General features: G+C 35.1%; 1 protein-coding gene across 1 annotated transcript in view; it reads left to right on the plus strand.

Annotated features, from left to right (window-relative positions):
- Nucleotides 1–8,142: 8,142 nt before the first annotated feature.
- The window catches only part of ccbe1 (collagen and calcium binding EGF domains 1), a 61,139-nt gene continuing 49,459 nt past the window's right edge, over nt 8,143–19,822 (plus strand). The window contains exons 1-2 of the mRNA XM_059525984.1: nt 8,143–8,345; nt 8,480–8,560. Of these exons, the coding sequence (XP_059381967.1) occupies nt 8,239–8,345; nt 8,480–8,560 (188 nt within the window). The 5' untranslated portion in view covers nt 8,143–8,238. The remainder of the gene's footprint in view (nt 8,346–8,479; nt 8,561–19,822) is intronic.

The raw sequence follows: 19,822 nt of genomic DNA on the forward strand, positions 1-19,822 counted from the left end.
AATCAGTGTTGAAAACCGTGATACATATATGGTTGATTCTTTCAGCAGATTCTTTAATTGACATGAATAGAAAAATGACAAGAAGAACATTTATTTGCATTTTTGATCAATTTAATGCATCATTGCATTAAAAATAAATTAATTAATTAATAAATGAATAAATTATGACCCCCAAACTTTTAAACAGTAGACTATTTCATAATAAATATAATAAAAGATATACATCCATCCATCTGTTTTGAAATTGCAGGTACAGTATATTAATAAGCATATATAGTAATTTTAGTATTAATATTTAGTACTTACTTATTTATGTTACAGCTTTAAAAGCAGTGTTATATAGCCCAAAAGTCATCTGAAATTATACATTTTTTGGCTGAAACTAAGTATATATTAGCCTAAGGTGAAGAGATGAGAAGAGGAGAAAACGTACTGTGTTGAAAGAGAAAAAAAACTATAAAAATAAAGGGATACAGTAGATAAGGGAGAAGATAAAATTAAGAAAATGGAAAATGGAACAGAAGGATGAATTGAGAAAGAGACATTAGTTTGGCCAAGTGTGTGTCCAGGAGTCAGCATGGTGCTCCTCTGTGGTGGAAGTGCCAGGCGTTGCGTAATCACCTTATGCCCCGCCACAGAGAATCTTCCCTGCCTTTGGGCCCAATGCTCAGGCAAGGTAATATGTGACCGCAAATGTCTTTGTCCCTCAAAATGGAGAGAGAAAAATAAGAAAATATAAAGGGTTACAACAAAAGTGGTGCACAGGATCCTCTAATGGGATATATGCTGCCACATAGGCTTACCCATAGGATACACATGGAAACAATAGCCCTGGGGTGGATGACAAGATTTACACCAATGAAAATACTAACTAGCTCATTAGCAGTGTTGGGGAGTAACTAGTTACATGTAACGGCGTTACGTAATTTAATTACAAAATTACTACGAAATACAGTTACTACGAAAAAATGAGTAATTAAATTACAGTTACTTATGAAATTTTTAACGATTACAAAGGGGATTACATTTGAATATTTACACACATCCACATACAGATTTAACTGTTTTCTTTCCCAAATTGCACTGACTATTCTGAGACATACCGCCCTAATAATTTCCGGGATGCGGAAATACAGTCTGGTTCGTAGAATCCAGTCATAAGAACGGAATGGCTAACGCGGACGGAATATGCCACATTTTGGATGAGTAAATCAAAAGTAGGTCAGTACACTTGAATCACAACATGACCTCGACTAGTGTCTGTGAATATTAAGCCCCAAAAATGCAATAGCCTATATGACTTGCACATTCTGCGTGTCTGTGGAAATCAGGTGCGGACTGGACACCGGGAGAACCGGGATAATTCCCGGTGGCCTGGCAGCCGATTTTGCCCCACTATTTAATATCATTATTGTATAATTGCCTGCCGAATGTATTAAAGCGATCATTTGCGAATCCGCCATTTGATAATTAAATCTCTAATAAGTCATGAAGTGTTAGTCATGACTCGCGCGCTCTCCGCGCCTCCGCCAAACGGTTTGGTTCAGACTCTGAGTAATCAATGAGAGAGAGAGAGAGAGAGAGAGAGAGAGAGAGAGAGAGAGAGAGAAAGAGAGAGAAAGAGAGAGAAAGAGAGAGAGAGAGAGAGAGAGAGAGAGAGAGAGAGAGAGAGAGAGGATTGCTGGAGCAGAGAAGCAGAACTACTGTTCAGGGTTTTAGGTCAGTTTCATCTGTAAAGATGCTTTTTTGTCTTTGTTTTTTTATTTATTTAATCAATATTTATTTAATTTGCTCATCAGTCATCTCTCAAAATACTATATAAAGGACATCATTATTATCTGTTGTAATGTTACAGTAGGAATTTATCTGAAAAAAAATTCAGATTTTTTTTTATAGGTTTAGGGGGAGCTACTGACGGACAACAACACAACCCTTACGAAAATTAACATTTTAATATTTAACTATAAATCCAGAGAAAATGGTTACTATTGTTTAACTGTGGTAACAAAAAATGTAAAATTATTTTACAAATGTATTTATTTAAAAATAAATACAAATCCATTTGCAAAAAAACAAAACAAGGTTATTTTACTTTTATATAGGCTAATAAAAGCATGGTTAATTTTTGTAAGGGAAAAACACAAACAAGACTCGTGTACAGTATTAGGATTTTTCTATAAAGATATTGTGGTATTGTAGAGTATTGTATTGTAAAGTATAGTTTTGTTCAATCTTGAGTATTAAAGTCATGAGAGAGATGGATAACAGGGCAAAATAAAAAGACTGAAGAGAAAAATGGAAGTGAAGGTGCAGTTCAGGAGAGAACTTTTAATTATTTTGCATGTCCCCTAATTAAAGATTTAAACCTTTTTTTTATGTCAGGTCCATACAAAAAATAGTTTTGTCCATGAATTTTTTTGTATGAGTTTGAATTTTCCAGTCTGATTTTTTTTTCCCAGTCCGCCCCTCCTGTAAATTAATGGCAAAGACATGGTTTCATTTTCTACACATAGGCCTACTGAAGCTTGCAGTGTTTTCAACCTCTGCCATCTCAATATAGGAGTACACGAGCACATAAACATCATTTCTAGAACTGCTCTGTGTCACTTCATGAGCATTTTACTTATTTTGAGAAAACTATCATCATATACAAAGAGACAGCAGTTTAAAAAAAACACCAATGTTTCAGGAGTTTAGTACACAGAATACGTCACATGCTTATTAGATAACTGTATTTAAGTTGATGTATATGCTTTTATTTATTATTCTTTAATTTTCACAAATTTAGAAAAGTAATCAAAAAGTACTCAAAAGTAATTAGTTACATTACTTTAATAAAGTAATTGAAAAAGTTACACTACTATTACATTTTAAACAAGGTAACTTGTAATCTGTAACCTATTACATTTCCAAAGTAACCTACCCAACACTGCTCATTAGAAGATTGCATGCATTTTTGGAGCTGTGGCCTAGTAGTTAGTCCACATGCTCTGACGCATTGAGCAGTGGGGCTCATTAAGGCATTCTGAATTTGAATCCAGCTTGTGGCATTTCCAGATCTTATTTTCCCCTCTCGCTCCCCATCTTTTCCAGTCTTTTCTCTGCTTAACTGAAATCCGCATTGGAGCAAGTTTGTTCACTTGGCAGCCATCTTGGCGAAACCCCCTGGCAGCTATTTTCTAGTCATGCAAGCACAGCTTCTGCTTGAATGGGGAAGGACCACAATCTCCAAAACGGTTTGTCATGCTGTCCAGTATACACTGCATATCTTAATGCTATATTAGTGTATAACATTAATATATTAATGTTACAGTATACATTTCGGAAATGGACATTTTCTTAATCTTTATGTTCATTTCCACATTAATTTATTCCACATTAATTTACACATTATTAACTTTTGAGAACATTATCAGAATTGCAACATAAACTCACAATTGCAAGTTTTAAACTCAGATTTTAGACATACAGCCTAAACCAAATTGTGAGATATAAATGCAGGAGAGAAATAAAAAAGGAGTCAGAGTATTGAGATAAAAAGTGGTATTTTTATTCTCTGACAGAAACGCCCTGCTGAAAAACAGCTAAAACCAGCCAAAGCTGGTTGGCTTGTCTTAGCTCCATCTTAACCAGCTAAAACCTAAAAAAAGTTATTTTTTTTTCAGCATAGCGTGCTTCCACAGAAATCTCATATTTTCAAGTCAAATAAAATCTGACAACAATAAATCATAAATTCCTCTCGTTTATTTTTTATAAAATAAAGTCACATTCAAATGAGTCCAGAAAATGTGCTCTTTAAATTAAATTACTTCAATAAAGTGGCATAACTATTAAAAAAAGGCCTTGTTTCGTGAAATAAAAGAACACCCAAGCGTCGAGACATGTGCAGTTGCACAACTTATTTAAAGTTATTCACATTTACACACACACATTGCACATCAACACACACACAAAAAATGACTTGTGTGAAACATTTTACTTCTTCCCCAGTAAAATACTTCGCTTCTTAAGACCGGCTGTGTGAGGGATGTTTGCACCAGGAGACATGCCCCTGCTCTCTCTCTCTCTCTCTATCTATCTATTTATCTATTATCCCTTTTCCTCCTCTCTGCTGAGCCATCAAAACTGCAGAAACTTAAATGGCACAGCAGGCACCCTCCCTAGTCGTGACGCAGCCCGGTATTTATTACACTGGTCATCCATTTTGTTTACGATGACGAAGGTGTGCAGCGCTTCACTGGAGTTGAAGAGCCATCTAGCGGTCAACAGCGGTACTACAACTGCAGATTCTGTCGGGTTCTTGTGGATCAGAGCTTTTCAGAGATGCCTTCTGCCCTTATACGAGCATTAACAACAAAAAGAGTCAATAATAAAACTGATCTCACATGATAAAGGGCACATGTATGACAGGATGTGCATTTTAATCCAAAATGACTTGCAGTAGCGACAGTGAGAGTTCATCTTGGTTCACAGTTTTAGTGTCCAGGCAGGTCATGTGAGGTAGAAAATCCGACAGACTGCAAATCTCAAGATTTTCATCTGTGTGTGTGTGTGTGTGTGTGTGTGTGTGTGTGTGTGTGTGTGTGTGTGCGTGCGTGCGTGCGTGTGTGTGTGTGTTCCAGCACATAACATGCTAAATATAAATCGTAGGTTTTGTCCTGGATGCAGATTGTGTTGTTGATGTAGCCTAGAGCGGTATAAATCCCACAACTTCATTTTCTGTTCTCAGACATTTTCACAGATATTCAAAACCCAGAGCACTCATGTGTCAACTATCAGTTGCAGAGAGAAAGAGAAGGAGAAAAAAATAACAGCAGTGCCCCGGATGACCTTGATTATGGACCATTGATTTGGGTGACCCAGAGGTCAGCATGGTAACTTCTTCCTGTTCTCACGCACCAGATACACACATGTAAATGTCATTATCACAAGGAGCTGTAACGTCATGTCAAAACACTGATGATTCTCACTTTGCGTAAAGAAAAACGGCACAGTTTTTAAACCCTTCATTCACAGGTTTAGGAAAAAGCGATCATTTTAGATTTATGTAAATATCTAGCTCAAAAAAAGTATTTGGATATCACACATAATATCTGAATTCAATACATGAGATACAATGAAAGTAAAAATTTCCAGATGCTTCTCTCAGAATTAACTTAACTTTTCTGTGATTTTGTTAAAATAACTGGGCATCATAATATAAACTGCCTTTTTACGACTTAAGTCACAAAACAAAATGCATTTATATGTTTGAATCATACCATTCTAAAATGTTGGGGTCATTTTACAGTCAAAACTGTAATACTTTGAAACATTATTATTATTTGAAATAGATTGTAACAATGTATAAGTCTTTACAGTCACATGTTTACATGTTCTTGCTGAATAAAACTATGAATTTCTTTAAAAGAAATTATGTAAGTACACAAACACTGACGTTTGGCTTAAAATATTATACTTACTATACAATGAAGCAAATAATTTTTTCCTTGGAACTCAGAAACTTTAAATCCATAACACACACACACACACACACACACACACACACACACACACACACACACACACACACACACACACACACACACACACACAAACAGTTTTGACTCAGCTGCAAATATTTGCATGTACCATTGACATTCAAATATTTGTAAGGCATTTAAAGGCTGTGCACATTTTCCAGTTTTTACACTGCTCAATTTGACCTATTTCTCATGCCTTAATTAAAAACAAAACTTGCAAGCATGCTCATTCTCATTTGCACATATTTGTATCATTTTGAATTTGGCTGACTCATAATACTGTCAAAACAGTTCTTCGTTTTTATGTAAATGAGACCAGCCTTACGAAGCACGGGAATTGGTAAATTGTTATCTTATCTCTAAAGCAGTCTGAAAACAACAAATACTGTAGCTCATATCTGTTTGATTAGGAGTAATATTCTTAAAAGAGCAGGTGTTCTCCGTCTGAAAACAACTCATTTGTTCTGTTTACTTGTTCTGTTCAGTGTTTGGGTGTTTGAATAGCACAGCATGAATTATGCAACCACCTGAGACAAAAATATCATAAAAACAGCTGGACAGAATTTGAAAACAAATGCCGGGTCAGTGAAATCTGAAATGTAATATCCGCAATTATGCTGTGATAAGAAATGGTGGTTATGGACAGGTTTTTTTTTCTTTTTCTTTTCTTTTTTTCAACAAATAGGGATAATTTTGATCTAAAAATGAGATTAGAATAATTTATTCACTTTTATTTAAAGAGGAAAAAACAATGACTGAACTTTTGCTACTTAGCTAAAAGTCTCCAGAAAGTCTAGACATTGGCTCTGATGACATCAAACCTTGTGTCTGAAATCTGAAGCTTGGATTGCAATGAAAGTGTTGAAAAAAAAAGACAAGAAGGGTTTATCACTGCAAAAAAAAAAAAAAAAAAGCAAGGCACGAAAACTAATCTCAGCCAAGATTCATCAGCAGCATCATGCAAACAGCTCCATGGAAACACGTCCTTTTGGAGGCAGATCATTTATCAGATCATGAGGTCGACACCGTCTGATATGTTTAGAGTTGCTTATATTCATGAGAGATGATTCTCAATCTCATGAGATGTGAGATTAGTCATCAGGAAGGTTTGCTGGCGAGAGCGTCTTCATTTATTGCTCATCAGATGGTTGGGAATGGAGAATACAAATAAGAAACAGCTGCTGATGTGTCAGCCACTAGAGGGCAAAACTTTCAGTTAGTCTCAGTTCATCAGTGGCCACAACTAAAATAGTTCTATCATTCACAAGGGTATTAATAGAACGAACATAGAAACAACTATAAATTCAATACACATACCATTAGCTTAATTCTTTTTGTGACAACAGTCCTTTGGCCTTGTGGGACATTTGGGTCCCTAAACAGCTTACATTGCAGTCAGAGGTCAAGGAAGAAGAATTGGTGCAAACAATCCCTGTTGTGAGGGAATCAGTTAGTCAACAGTCTCATTTGTCTAGTTTAACCTTAGAGGACAATCAGTTTGAGAGCTTTAAATGATGTCATTGTCATGACAGGGCATACATTTATACATTTATAATTTCATATTTTAAACATTTTCTAGATTAATTATTTCACAGATATAAAATAATAATTAAATAACATTACATTTGCGCTGCCAATGTACAGAATTTTTAAAGAACTAAACATGAGGAGGTTAAATGTCAACTGCTTTGTCAACTATCTGTCAGCCTTTTTTTCTAGTTATTCTGTTCTTAATATTATACGTCATTTTTTAATCTAAATAATTGGTAGACGTATGTTCATTTAAGTCATTAGCACACATTGATGACTCCAGCTGTGTCCTTAAGTAGTCCAAAAAAATTTGTTCAGTTACTCAATAAATTAATAAATGTACAATGTTGGAAAAAAAACTGAAGCTGTTAATAAAAGAAAGACTGCTGAAGTATTTTACAAGAAAATACAAGTTTTTCTGTATGAAAATTTCACATTCAATTCAATGTGTTGCTTGTTGTTTCTTTCTTAATTTCTTCAGAGTGAACATTTAGACACCATTTTTTTCAGCACACACATTATCATGCATTTATATATGACTAGTTGTGTCCTTTAATAGTTAAATATACAATTAGAACCACAATGAATTAATTAATAAATAATTAAATGAATTAATATGGTACACATTTTTTTACACAGCCAATGTAATGTATAATATAATATTTTAGTTTTTCTACACGAAAACCACACCTTTAAATCAATGTTACTGTTTTTTTTTTTGTTTGTTTGTTTTTTAATCTTTTTTGCAATTTCTGATGGAATATTATTTCTACATCATTTTTAGCACATAGCTGTGTCCTTGAATAATTAAATATATAATAACAACAATCAAACAAATAAATAAATAAATGTGGTATCAAATGGTTTATTTTTTATTTATTTATGTTTACGTAGCCTATGATAATATAATAACTCAAACCTCACACATTAGGATTTCGCCTCAGGAATATCACCTTAAGTAATGTTACCTGTGGCAGTTATTAAATATTAAATTCATAAATTGCGTTCTTGAACCTATAGAATTTGATCAAGTGCGGGAGTAGGAGGGGCCGGTGGGAAACTGCGCGTGGAGCTTCGCAGGAGGTAACCAATCGATACTCTCTCAATTCCTCAAAGTAACGCTGAACTTCAAGACGCTGGCTTTAAACGGACAACTATCTCTTTTTAGCATCTCAGAGTGTCTGAAATGAGCTACACGGGCAGAGGAACTCCTCTCAGACTTGCTGTTGTGGTAATGTTGTTCTCATCGGGAACGCCGTGGACTTTCCGAGAGGAGAAGGAGGATGTGGACAGGTAAAGTGTCCGTGCAGTGCGCGCGCTCTCAGCTCGCTGTTTACACGAACTCAGAGGACTGAAAGTTTGTTTCTTGTGCGTGAGGCAGATTTGTTTACGTAAAAGAAACAGCTGATGGCTCCTTTGTCTTACAGAGAAGTGTGTTCAGAGAACAAAATCGCAACGACGAAATACCCGTGCGTAAAATCCACAGGAGAGGTGACCACATGCTACAGGTAAGAGACTGTTTACTTCTCCATCTTATCATTCTGTAGGTTCTTGTGTATGATAATGTTTATATCTTGTATTTTGTAATGTACAGTATGTAATGTACCCGTTTTGTATTTATTAAATTTGACGTCACCACTTCCCATTTGGGATAAATAAAGTGTCCTGTTTGTCTGTCTGTCTATCATGATTGTTTATTTAACATTTTTATGCAATGAAATCTGTTTTGCCTTTAGTTTTCTGAAAATCTTGTTTGCAGTTAGGCTGCCAAGAAATGATGTTCAGTTGTTTTATGATTAAGTTTGAAATGGTACCACAGGCTCCATTTCTGAAGGCAGCTAGTTTTTAATGTACCATGGTATTCTACATCACCAATAATACACAGACTTTAACTGTGCTTTATGCATTTCTTATGTGGTGAAGGAGAAAACGTATTAAGTTTATATTTAGAAAATGAGACCCATATTTTTTTTTTACTTTTAAACTGAAAATGAATCAAATTTGTTCACTCAGTTACTGTTTTCTCTCACACACAGACACACACACACACACACACACACTCATATGTATATATATATATATATATATATATATATATATATATATATACTATAGAGAGAGAGAGAGAGAGAGAGAGAGAGAGAGGGATATTAAAAGAGACAGATTATCATTTGCTTATTGCTTATCATTTGCTTATATCATTTGCAGATTTAAATATGACAGATTATCATTTGCTTATTAAGGGTTTCCTCGAGAGTGACCTGTACTGTTTCTATTCCTGAAGTGGCCAGGGTTTCCTTTTATTGGGTTAGCTGTGTTGGTGTCTTGTGTGGGGCATGTAAAATAATCCTGTTTTCATTCCTGTGACTGCTTAGAATTAGTGGAAGAAAGCAAGGAGATATTATTCTTTGAAGGTTAGGGATTATGATGCTGGAACTTTAAGCCGGCTCCGGATGCAAAGCAGACTCAGACCCCTTAGCTTTACGGTGGTAACTTCATTTCCCCCTTAAAACCAACTCACTTTCCTATGTTCAACACAAAAGTTTTTATGAATGCCATCCAAGTTAACAAGGATACGGGTTGTTGAGCTCCAAAAGACGGAAAGCACCATAAACTTGGTCCATATAATTTGTCCTCCAAACAAGTCGAGTCAATGGAATACTTTTATTCTTCTACACTTCTCCATTGGTCCACGGAAGACAATTTTCATTTTATGAATGAATTATTTCTTATATAGAATAAAAATCAAGTAATAGAAATTAAATATGAAGAGATTTCATTCCACCTGCATGCTGGAAGTAGCAAGTTAAAGCACAAACTACTACAGGCTTTTTATTTTAGCAGGCGTTGATGTGCGATGCTTTGAAACGCTTGCCAAAAATGTCGTTAAGCTTGGCCTTGTAAATTCTTGGCATGTGTGGTGCACCAACACTGGTGACCTGTGGATTCCCTGAGTCTCTCAAGCATGCATGGAGAGTATTTGCACAATGGGTCTCATGCTTGCTATTAACATTTGTAACATATACAGATGACTAAAATGACTCAATCGCAGTTTTGATTTGAGATCATTGTAAATCAACAGGTGAAGTTAAGCCACCACACCTCTTTTCTTTGTGGCTCTTAAACTCATGATGAGAGGAAATATTAGTTCAGTTGATGCTTCTGATCTGATCTGATCTTCTGCGCATCTGTTCTTGTGTTAGAAACATGTCTGCAAGCCAGGGATTGTCTCTTGAATAGATCATAATGTCAAGCAGAGGAGAACGTTCATGCATCGCAGAGTGACATTTTCTTTGGTTATGATCCATCCTAGTTGCAAAAACTGGCCAAGGGTGTTTTGTCCATCATTGAGTCTTAATTGTGTAAAGTTCTTATGGGCTTTGTCTCAGAAAATATATATATGTATGTGTGTAAGTATTTTGGTGATATGTTGTACTAATATGTATGTGGCTAATGGATAACATTTGTGTCTGAATAAGGGCTCTCAGTTGATTACATTTTAAATGAAACTACATTATTTGCTTTTTTTCATCAAATTAAACAGCATGTTTTATGAAAATATTCCACAGTTTTTCACATTTTTTTTTTGTTATTTCATTTCATAATTGTATTTTATATATATATATATATATATATATATATATATATATATATATATATATATATATATATTATTATTTTTTTTTTTTTTTTTTTTTTTTTTTTTAATCGTAACTTTTATTTGTATAATTATTCACAAAAAAAATTCTTTTAAACACCATGTATACAAGTAATCACATAAAAGGAATAAATTGACAGCTCTGCTCTGAATGCTTTCATGTTGATAAAATGTGGAGCAAAGATTAATTAATGGTAAGTTTTATTGGGAGGAAACTGTTTTACAAAGGAAAACTGTATTCTGAAAGTCTGGTGTGCAGTTGTTGATATTGTGCCATAGAATTTATAGGTCTTAGTTTTAAATGAACTGCAGCATACAAAGTGAGTTAGTACTGTAGTCTTGGATTAATAGACATATTTTTTCTCAGGACTGGGATCAGGGACAACATTGTGAAGCCAGATCAAAATGAATCAGAACAGGCCTTTCCAGAACATACTGAAGGTGTTTCTGGAGAACTTGGTTCTTGGTTGTTCTTCCAAATATATCTGATGGTTTCAGGCCTGTTTCTACACTCTTGAAGCATTCCAGGCCAAAAGGCAAAGGGAACCAAACAGACAAAGGCCATATCATATAAATCTCTCGTTTTCTTTCCTCTCACTAACTCCTCTAGGGCTGAAAACCAGCCATGAACTTAAACATAAAGTTCATCTGACCACAAGCACTTGTTCGTCGCCAGAAGAAAGCTTTTTAATTATCGGCTGAACCTTTATACAAACCGGGAAGCCTCTAGAGGCCAGTCGCATGTCTTTCTCGACCCTCTAGTTCATCTTTAATGTCCACTGGTGTCAAGGGAGTTTATTTCCAGAAGTGTCCATTAAAAGAAACAAGATCATATTGGGTTTTTTGACCCAGACATGTCTAAAAGCTCTCTTGAGCAAATGCAGATGTGTCTGGCATATGCACGGTAAGCTAAAACCTGCAGCATTGCTTGACGAGGGTACTGGTTACCTACCACTGAACAGCTTCAGGTTTTATTGTTGAAGTACTATGAAATTTGGGGCTGAAATCTGAAGGACAAAGGTTTTCTAAAACCCTTCTACCATCTAATTCCATTGTTTGGACAAACCGGTACAGTTGCCCCATCCCGTACTCTTTTGTTTAACCAGGACTTGAGCTAAAGGAATCCATTTTTTACGACCATACAGTATGACAAGGAAATGTGTATTGAGGAGAAGACCAATGAAGTTGAAGAATCTGTCAGTGTCCTGTTTCTTTTGTATTTCTAAAGGACTTATTGTTTATCTTGTTGAATACACATGGGAATATTTGAGTTATATTTAATTCTTTTCATCAGTTTTGTGAGTCCACAGGCTTGTAGACAAGCTGATATCTATGGAAACTTGTTTCTACCACAGAAAAAAAGAAGATATTTGCGACATTTAATCTCAGTTCTTGCGGTTCTGAGTTCATATTTTACAATTCTGACTTCTCAGAACTCGCAATTCTAAGAAGAAAACTCTGAATATTCAAGATTGTGAGAAAAAAAATTATTAGATAAAGATGTCGCAGTCTCCTTTTTTTTCATCCATGGTTGGGGAAAAGCATAACTGTAAGATGTAAACTCAGAATTATGAGGGAAAAAAGTCAGAATGGCAATTAAGCTTAAAGCTTGTGTAACCCCTCTCTCCTGGGTCCTCGCCCGCCACACCTCACAGCCTCGAACCCGGGTCTCTGGCATGGGAGGTGGACGCACTAACAAGGAGGCTAAATGAGATCGGGCAGTGAGGTTTACTCATAATTCTACAGATATATGAACTTTAATTATATTACTTTTATTCATGATTTCTTGATTAGATTTGAGTCTCTACAATGGTCAGAACATGGGGGTGAAGAAAAAAATTGCACTGATTAAAAAAAGACATTGGTTGACGTTTCTTGCTAATTGTCTTAATTAAACTCACTTCATTTGTTAGAAAAAAAAATGATGTGTTCTCATACAAGGTTGTTTGCAGTTGTTTTTGTTTGGATTTTTGAAATCCATCAATGTTAATTGATTTAGACTTTGCCAATGTTCATATTTCACCAGGAACAGTTTATCTAAACATTTTTTTTTTAATTTTTTTATGAGCGTGAACTCCTGATTAACACTTATGAAATATGGAACAAATTTCCTTTAACGGCAACACATGCACAGCCTGAAGACGTAAGAGACCTCTGGTACTTAATTGCAAAAATATTTAAGTGTGATTTATTTCCAACAAACATTTTATAAATGGTTTGTACTTCCCTTTAATATTCAATAGACACAAGGAAGTAATTGATGCAAATCACTCACAGAGCATCTGCCCTTTGGGATTCCAGTGCATTTAATTTCATGACTTAGGCAAAAATATTACGCAATTTTACAATGATTAATGCTCTTCTTGGTTAAGTTAACCAGATGGTTCATATCAGTGAAAGTCTTCATCAATCAGCTCAAAGTGCTCATCAGGCCAAACATGCTGTCAAACAAACTGTTTTGACCACTAGCCTGTGAAATTCCCGGGGAATCGGATATTGGCATTGTTGACCCATGAAACGAAAAGGGTGATTTAACAGGAAATCCTTTGCATTGTTCTCTGTTGTGTCTTTACGATGACTGTGGGGATTAATGGCAGCAGATCAAACAGTGGTCAATGTGCCAGTCTTTTGTTTGTGGCATTGTTTTTTTGAATATCATACAAATTCCTTCTTGTTTGCGCTTACAGAGCTCTGGTTATAGTCTCTGTTATGGGGTGTTTTTATAGCCACAATGATTTCACGCAGGGATTACAATTCCATCTGAGTGTGTATCTTTTTAAAGCACAAGTGAGAGACGAGTTCTGTAGATACTTAAATAAAATGGACCACTGACCACCAAGTGAACACCAATCAAGCTGATTTATAAGCTTTTCAACTGGCCGGTATTTATGACAGGGATGACCCTCATTGTCCTCTCCAAAAACCAAAAAGTTAATGAATGTCAACATTTTCAGGCAGCTCAGGAACGCGCTAGATCAAGTGACTGATTCTAGCTGGGACACAGCCAGAGTTTATTTGGGATCAGTTGAGCCAAGCTAGTCAAAGCATGGAGAAAACTGAATGCATTACCCAACAACCTCTGGAATTTACACAAGTCCCTGATGGATTCTGGGATAATTCCGATGAAAATAGTGGCATGGCGTTTGTTTTCTAGCACTCTCCTTTAATAATTTTCTCTTTTTGCTTTCCACATCTTGTCGTGACGCTGTTTCTTTCAACGCAGGTCTGGTTGGTGATGCCGTGTTGCTGTGTGTACACAGCTGTAAGCTATGAATTCAGCTGTGTTCATGAACTTTCTTCAAAATATCAATCTTGAAGAAATTATCCAAGGTGAAAATTGTAACGCCCCATTGACATCAAAACAAATTACGTCAACTTCTGAGAGATTTGCTTATGTGATTTCATGAATATATTTATCGAAACCATTACGATATTGATCTATAAAGTAGATCATTAGCTGTGATTTTGATTTTAAAATCTCCAGTGAATCTCTCATGTAAAATGCTATGAATGGCTCTGAAAGTTGCTAGGAGGGGAACTTAATGGCTAAAGAAACAACTATTCAATACTAAAGGATATAAATTATGCAACCATGTTTTTACTGCTTCTATAAGCTTGTAAAACTGTACCTCATAAATGATCAAAGCAAATTGTGTGTTATTGCGAAGTGACATTATGGTGTCACATACAAATGATGGCCATCCCTCTCACTCTCTTATGTTCACAAAGGTTAATTTCCTGACCACAGTTTTACATAGTTTTGCTATTAATCGCCAATTTACTTGCAGTAATTAGAAGCAATGGTGGTCTGTTTTGTCTCAGTAGTCAAAACGAAATGAACCCATGGTTAGGGCGGTAATGGTTTGCTCATGCAATTAGAAGGTCAAAGGGCAACAGCCTGAATAATTGGGGCCTGATGTGGTAAATCCAGTAAAGTATTTTGCTGTTTAACCAGTTCCCATTACCTTATTCAAGAAGTGCAAATGTAATTATGTTTTTTTGCATAACGTTTTACACTTGTACTACTGTACACAAAATGTTGGGGTTGGTAATATTTGTTAATGTTTGGGTGTTATTGATTTGGTATGTTTTTAATGCCCACCGGGCTTTATTAATGTGATAAAAAAAATTTTATTAGAAATTATAATATTCTGAATTATTATTATTATTATTATTAGTAGTAGTAGTAGTAGTAATATTAGAATAGTTATTAGTATTTAGTATTCGTATTGTTACAATTTAAAATAATGTTTTTCTATTGTAATATATTTTAAAGTAATTTATTCCTGTGTTGGCAAATCTGAATTTTTAGCAGCCATTGTCCTGCTTAGTATTTTTGTGGTAATGGTGGTACATTTTATTTTCTTATGCAGTTTAAACTGCATTATAAGCATATTTACTGTTGCTTTTTATCAACTTTACTGAATAAAACAAATCTTTAAAAAAAAATATTAAAAAAACCTTGAATGTAACTGTTAATGTATTGTTTGCATTTTCATAATATAAAGTGTACAGTCACTTGAGTTGTCAAAAAAATTTTTTACAGTAGTTTTATTAAATGGTAATTGAGTTGCTACTGTATTGAAATCCCATGAACAGTCAACTGCTACTCCCTTTATAGCAGTAACTAAATATTTATGCAGTTTTGATTGTGGAGTAAATCGATATACAGTAGGTGATTATACACATATCCCAAATAAATCTTTATCTCAGGTGTCTTGCAGCACATACTGTATGTCACACACACAGTACATAATCAGTTAATTTCAGTGCTTTGTGAATGGAAAGAATATAGACTAAGTGCAACTGAAGTCATGGGATCCAGGACTATTTGTCTGGTACCTTTGGCTCTGTTTCCAAGGTCCAATTCACTTGAAATGCTCTTGTTGTAGGATGAGTTTGCATGTATAACTGGTGAATCTCAGCCCTCAGACACATTCCCAGTTGGCAGAACCTTCCCTGCTTGAGTTCTGCCAGTCGTTGAGGATAAATAAGTCCGTGCCTCAGCTCATTGGGAAACCTCTCGGCTAATGTGAATGTAAAATGAGTCTCTCTCCATCCTGGCATCAGAGAGAACTGGGAAACTTGATGTTTAGGCCCATTTTCTTCAAGTAGTTGAAAAAAAGAAGACCTCTTTTCAATCTGAGAGTGCAGTTGAGCAACAGGGAGTCCGCAGCTCTGTTTGGGATATCTTGGCAGGCGTGCAGGGGAGAGGACTTGTTTTTGTTGTGTTGCATTCCTAAGTGATGTATGAATTGCCTTGGATCTCTGGTCTTGCTCTCGTTCACGTTTGCTGATTGCGCATTATTATATCGTGTTGTCCATCTCTGTTTCTGATCATCATTTAAAGTAGGGACAGTAGTTTCATGTCCCTAGCACTTTGACATCTCTGGTTCTTCGGCCGAAGTTTGTATGTGTTATAATGTGTGGCAATCTGCTGGAATTCTGTAACTTGTTTGCCGAGTTATTGTTGCATTTGTCACCAGTGGCGTACAGCGGCCGTGTTTTCTACCACACACAGCTGTGCGCTCTACCGCCCTTTTGTTTTTCTGAGGTTCACTGTCCGTTCCAGTGAAATCACAAATCAAAATGCAAACAAATGTGTTCCCACTGCTGATTTACATCTACCGTCGCACAGCTGCTATTATGGCTTATTAAAATCAGAAAATTATTTTAGGGCGGGTTATAGAACCTTGAATGTCTTGTATTTTAAGTGAAAAACATTTCCACGGCATTCATCCAATTAAATTTCTTATCCCTGCATTTATTAACTAAGCTACAGAATCAGACATACTGGACATTCTGGAAGAAAATAGTGTGCTGTTGAAATCGCTATTTAATGATTTTTCTACATTTTTAATTGAGTCGTTATTGTTTACACTCCAGTTTTGACTTGAAAATGGCCAAAAACTGTTCTGAAGATCCGATGTACAAATAAATACAGCACATTTTAACTATTTCATCTTTGACACAACTAGTACTTTTAACACTTTAAAGACACAAGGAAAACAATGACGCATCATTCTTACAAACGCAGACATTTTAGGTGAAATTTTCATGTCAGCCATGATGATTTCCATCTTGGCAAGTGTTTTGATCCACCTGTAAGCAATTGAATTGGGTGTAGATTGATATCTTCCATTGATGTAATTTTCTTACTGATCTCATGTCGGTCTTTTTAAAAACAGTGCATAGCAGATGCAGTTAACTAAAACACTTCATCACCAGAGCAACCTAACGATTATGTCAGAGGTATTCAGCTGTCTGTTAATGACGGCCAATCACAAGTGAAGGAAATTGTTCATACAAATCAAGTGTTTTGTTGTATGATAAATCATTGTGTAAGCTGAAGATTGTGAAACAGTATGTTTTGTGCATGAACTCATTTTCCTTGCACTTTCAACGGTGTAAATCTCCGAAGTGCCTTTTATCAGAGCTGTAAATAAAAGTGAAATTTTCCTTGTCATTTCTTTTGGATGGTCTTCAGTAATCTCGCTTCACTGCTTGGAGAAACAGAAAAATTATATAGTCTTTTTCTCCCCAATGTCATTTTTATTGAGTTAGCCACGTTAACAAGGCATTTTGTTACAGTTATGAAGGATATGAAGACATAATTTGCTTTTATCTAGAAATATCTACTGGATTTATTTACTAATTTTTTAATTAAAAATGATATTTCTGCATATAACATCCACGTTATTCAGCTAATTTCAGATTTCCGATTTCAGCAGTAGTTATTTGAGACTTAGATGCATTGATTGATGTTCTCTAAATTTAATTACTTATGTTTCCACCCAGATTTGGATGAAAATAGCATTTGACTGTCTGCTCTAAACAAACCCAAATTAATAGGTTTAATATTCAGTGTATATAGCAGTCTTAAATCTCAGCCAGCGGATAGCGCTGGCTTTCTTCCTAGGCTTACGATATCTAATGAAGTACACTTGTATAGGAGTATCACTGCAGGATATCTTGTGATATGCCAGAGCATTGGCAAACAAGTGCTATAAATGTCATATATATCTGTTAAGTCTCATATATCATCATGCGCACGCTTGGTAAGAATTCCTCTGGTTCTCAGAGGCAGCCATAAACCAAAGCTGTAGGCAGTCTTTATTTTATTTGCAGTATTATACCATTGCGTGACTTTTTACAATAAACCAGTATTGAGTTCAAAATGAAATCATTTGATTCAGTTCATTTCATGTCTTTGTATTTGTGGATTCCTCAGTGTGTACTAAAGGGACAAAATGTCCTATTTATAGGTACTGTATTTTATGCCACGCTTGAAAGGTTGCGGTATTTTTAGATGTATTCATGCAGAAATCTAAGTGAGATGTGCAGTAGTTTCCCATTCCTTTTCCTGATGTCTTTCTGGTCTCACCAGGCCAAATTATTTTGCATTTTACTGTTACATAATGCATTAAAATTTAGTGCGGTTGTTTATTAGTACAGACACACTTTTTGGATGGCTTTAAATTCCTTTTTTGTCTTGGAAGCTCTCTGTGGATTGTCTTTCCTTCCTGATTTTCTTTGTGTTTAAGTGCCAAACTTTAAGAATCTCTCCTTTTTGTGGCATGATGTGCCGGGCAATACCCAAGGCCAGTGAAGTGAATTACAGTAAAAGGTCATTTTATTTTAGATTGTAATTCATTTGTGAAGTGTTTTCTGCAAGATGCATATATCATTCTCGGAGACCATTCCCGGTGACTTTTTTGTCCCTCAATGGTGTGTAAATGATGCATAGTCTCTAGACTTTTAAAAATTAATTATAGGCTTTTTTTATGCAAGTATATTTAAATAAATGGAATTTACGTTTTATCAATAAATTGTAAATAAAACATCCATATGACTGTAAAATAAATAAAATAAAAGTAAATATTTGTTTATTTATTTGAGGAAATTAACTACAAGGACAAGTAAGTATCACTATAAGTGATTTATATATTTTCACATTTATCAGAAGTTATTGATCTTACATGTTCAACCCAGTTACGGTGGATTTGTACTTTGTAAAAATATCTAAAACTGTCAATCATGTTACTTCTTTTAAGACTGATACGCTGGGCAACTTTTTGAGCATTGTTGCCGGGCAACTTTGGGCAGTGTTGCTCTCAATGGGTGAACCAGGTGAGACACAGGGCCCATGACCAATCTAAAGTGTCCGGACAGAAATTTGTTACACATAGTCAATGGGGAAGGTGCCCAAAAAACTCTGCTCAAAAAAAAGTTGCCCGACACAATTGCTCAAAAAGTTGCCCCATGTATCATCAGCCTAACAAATGATTAACTATTTTATTTGGACACAAACACAAAACTACATTGCCTTTACTCCGAAATTTTTCTGTTTATTATAAAAGTTATCCTAAATGTTTAACACATTTTTTTTTAATTATTTATTTTTATTGTCAATTAAATTCTTTCACCTATTCCTTTTTTCTTTATTTATTTTATATATATAAATCGAGTGTCTCCTTTTTTCACAGCCTTTGGTCTTATTTACATAGCTTCCATAGTTTCCATAGCATACCCATTGTTCTCATTTACTGTTCATTAGACTAAATGTAGCTGCCATGGCTGTTGCATTTCTTTGCCAGGGTTGTTTTATCAAAATGATAGTAATGACCTTCATGATCCTCATAAGTGCTCCAGGTTTCACTGGTTTTCTCTTCTGAGATCAGGTTTCAGCACTACAAAAACTACAAATACATAAGAGCTTAAAGAAAAACAGACCTTTAACCAAGTGGGACTTAACTTGTTTAGGCTTGGATAATTATCTCTCGTCATCTGCATCTTTGTTTGGGGCTGTGAATATAATTCTTATTTTATTTTATTTTTATTTTATTTTTTCATTTTTTTTAAAGATAATTACCTATAATTTATATTATTAATGTTTTATATTATTTTTTAATGGCAGACATGGCAGATTATGAGTTGGGTATAATTAAAGATGAAGCAATTTGGCACAAAAACAGTACAACTGGGCGTTGGTATTATTTTATTTTCATCCAGACTTACTGTACAGTAATACTAGCTGTCCAGACCTGTAAGTTGGGCACTGAAACGTCTTGTAATCCATGTGTTTTAGCTATCAGGTCAAACAGAATGTGAC

This window comes from Carassius carassius, chromosome 36 (assembly GCF_963082965.1).
Source record: "Carassius carassius chromosome 36, fCarCar2.1, whole genome shotgun sequence".
In the NCBI taxonomy this organism is placed as follows: Eukaryota; Metazoa; Chordata; class Actinopteri; order Cypriniformes; family Cyprinidae; genus Carassius; species Carassius carassius.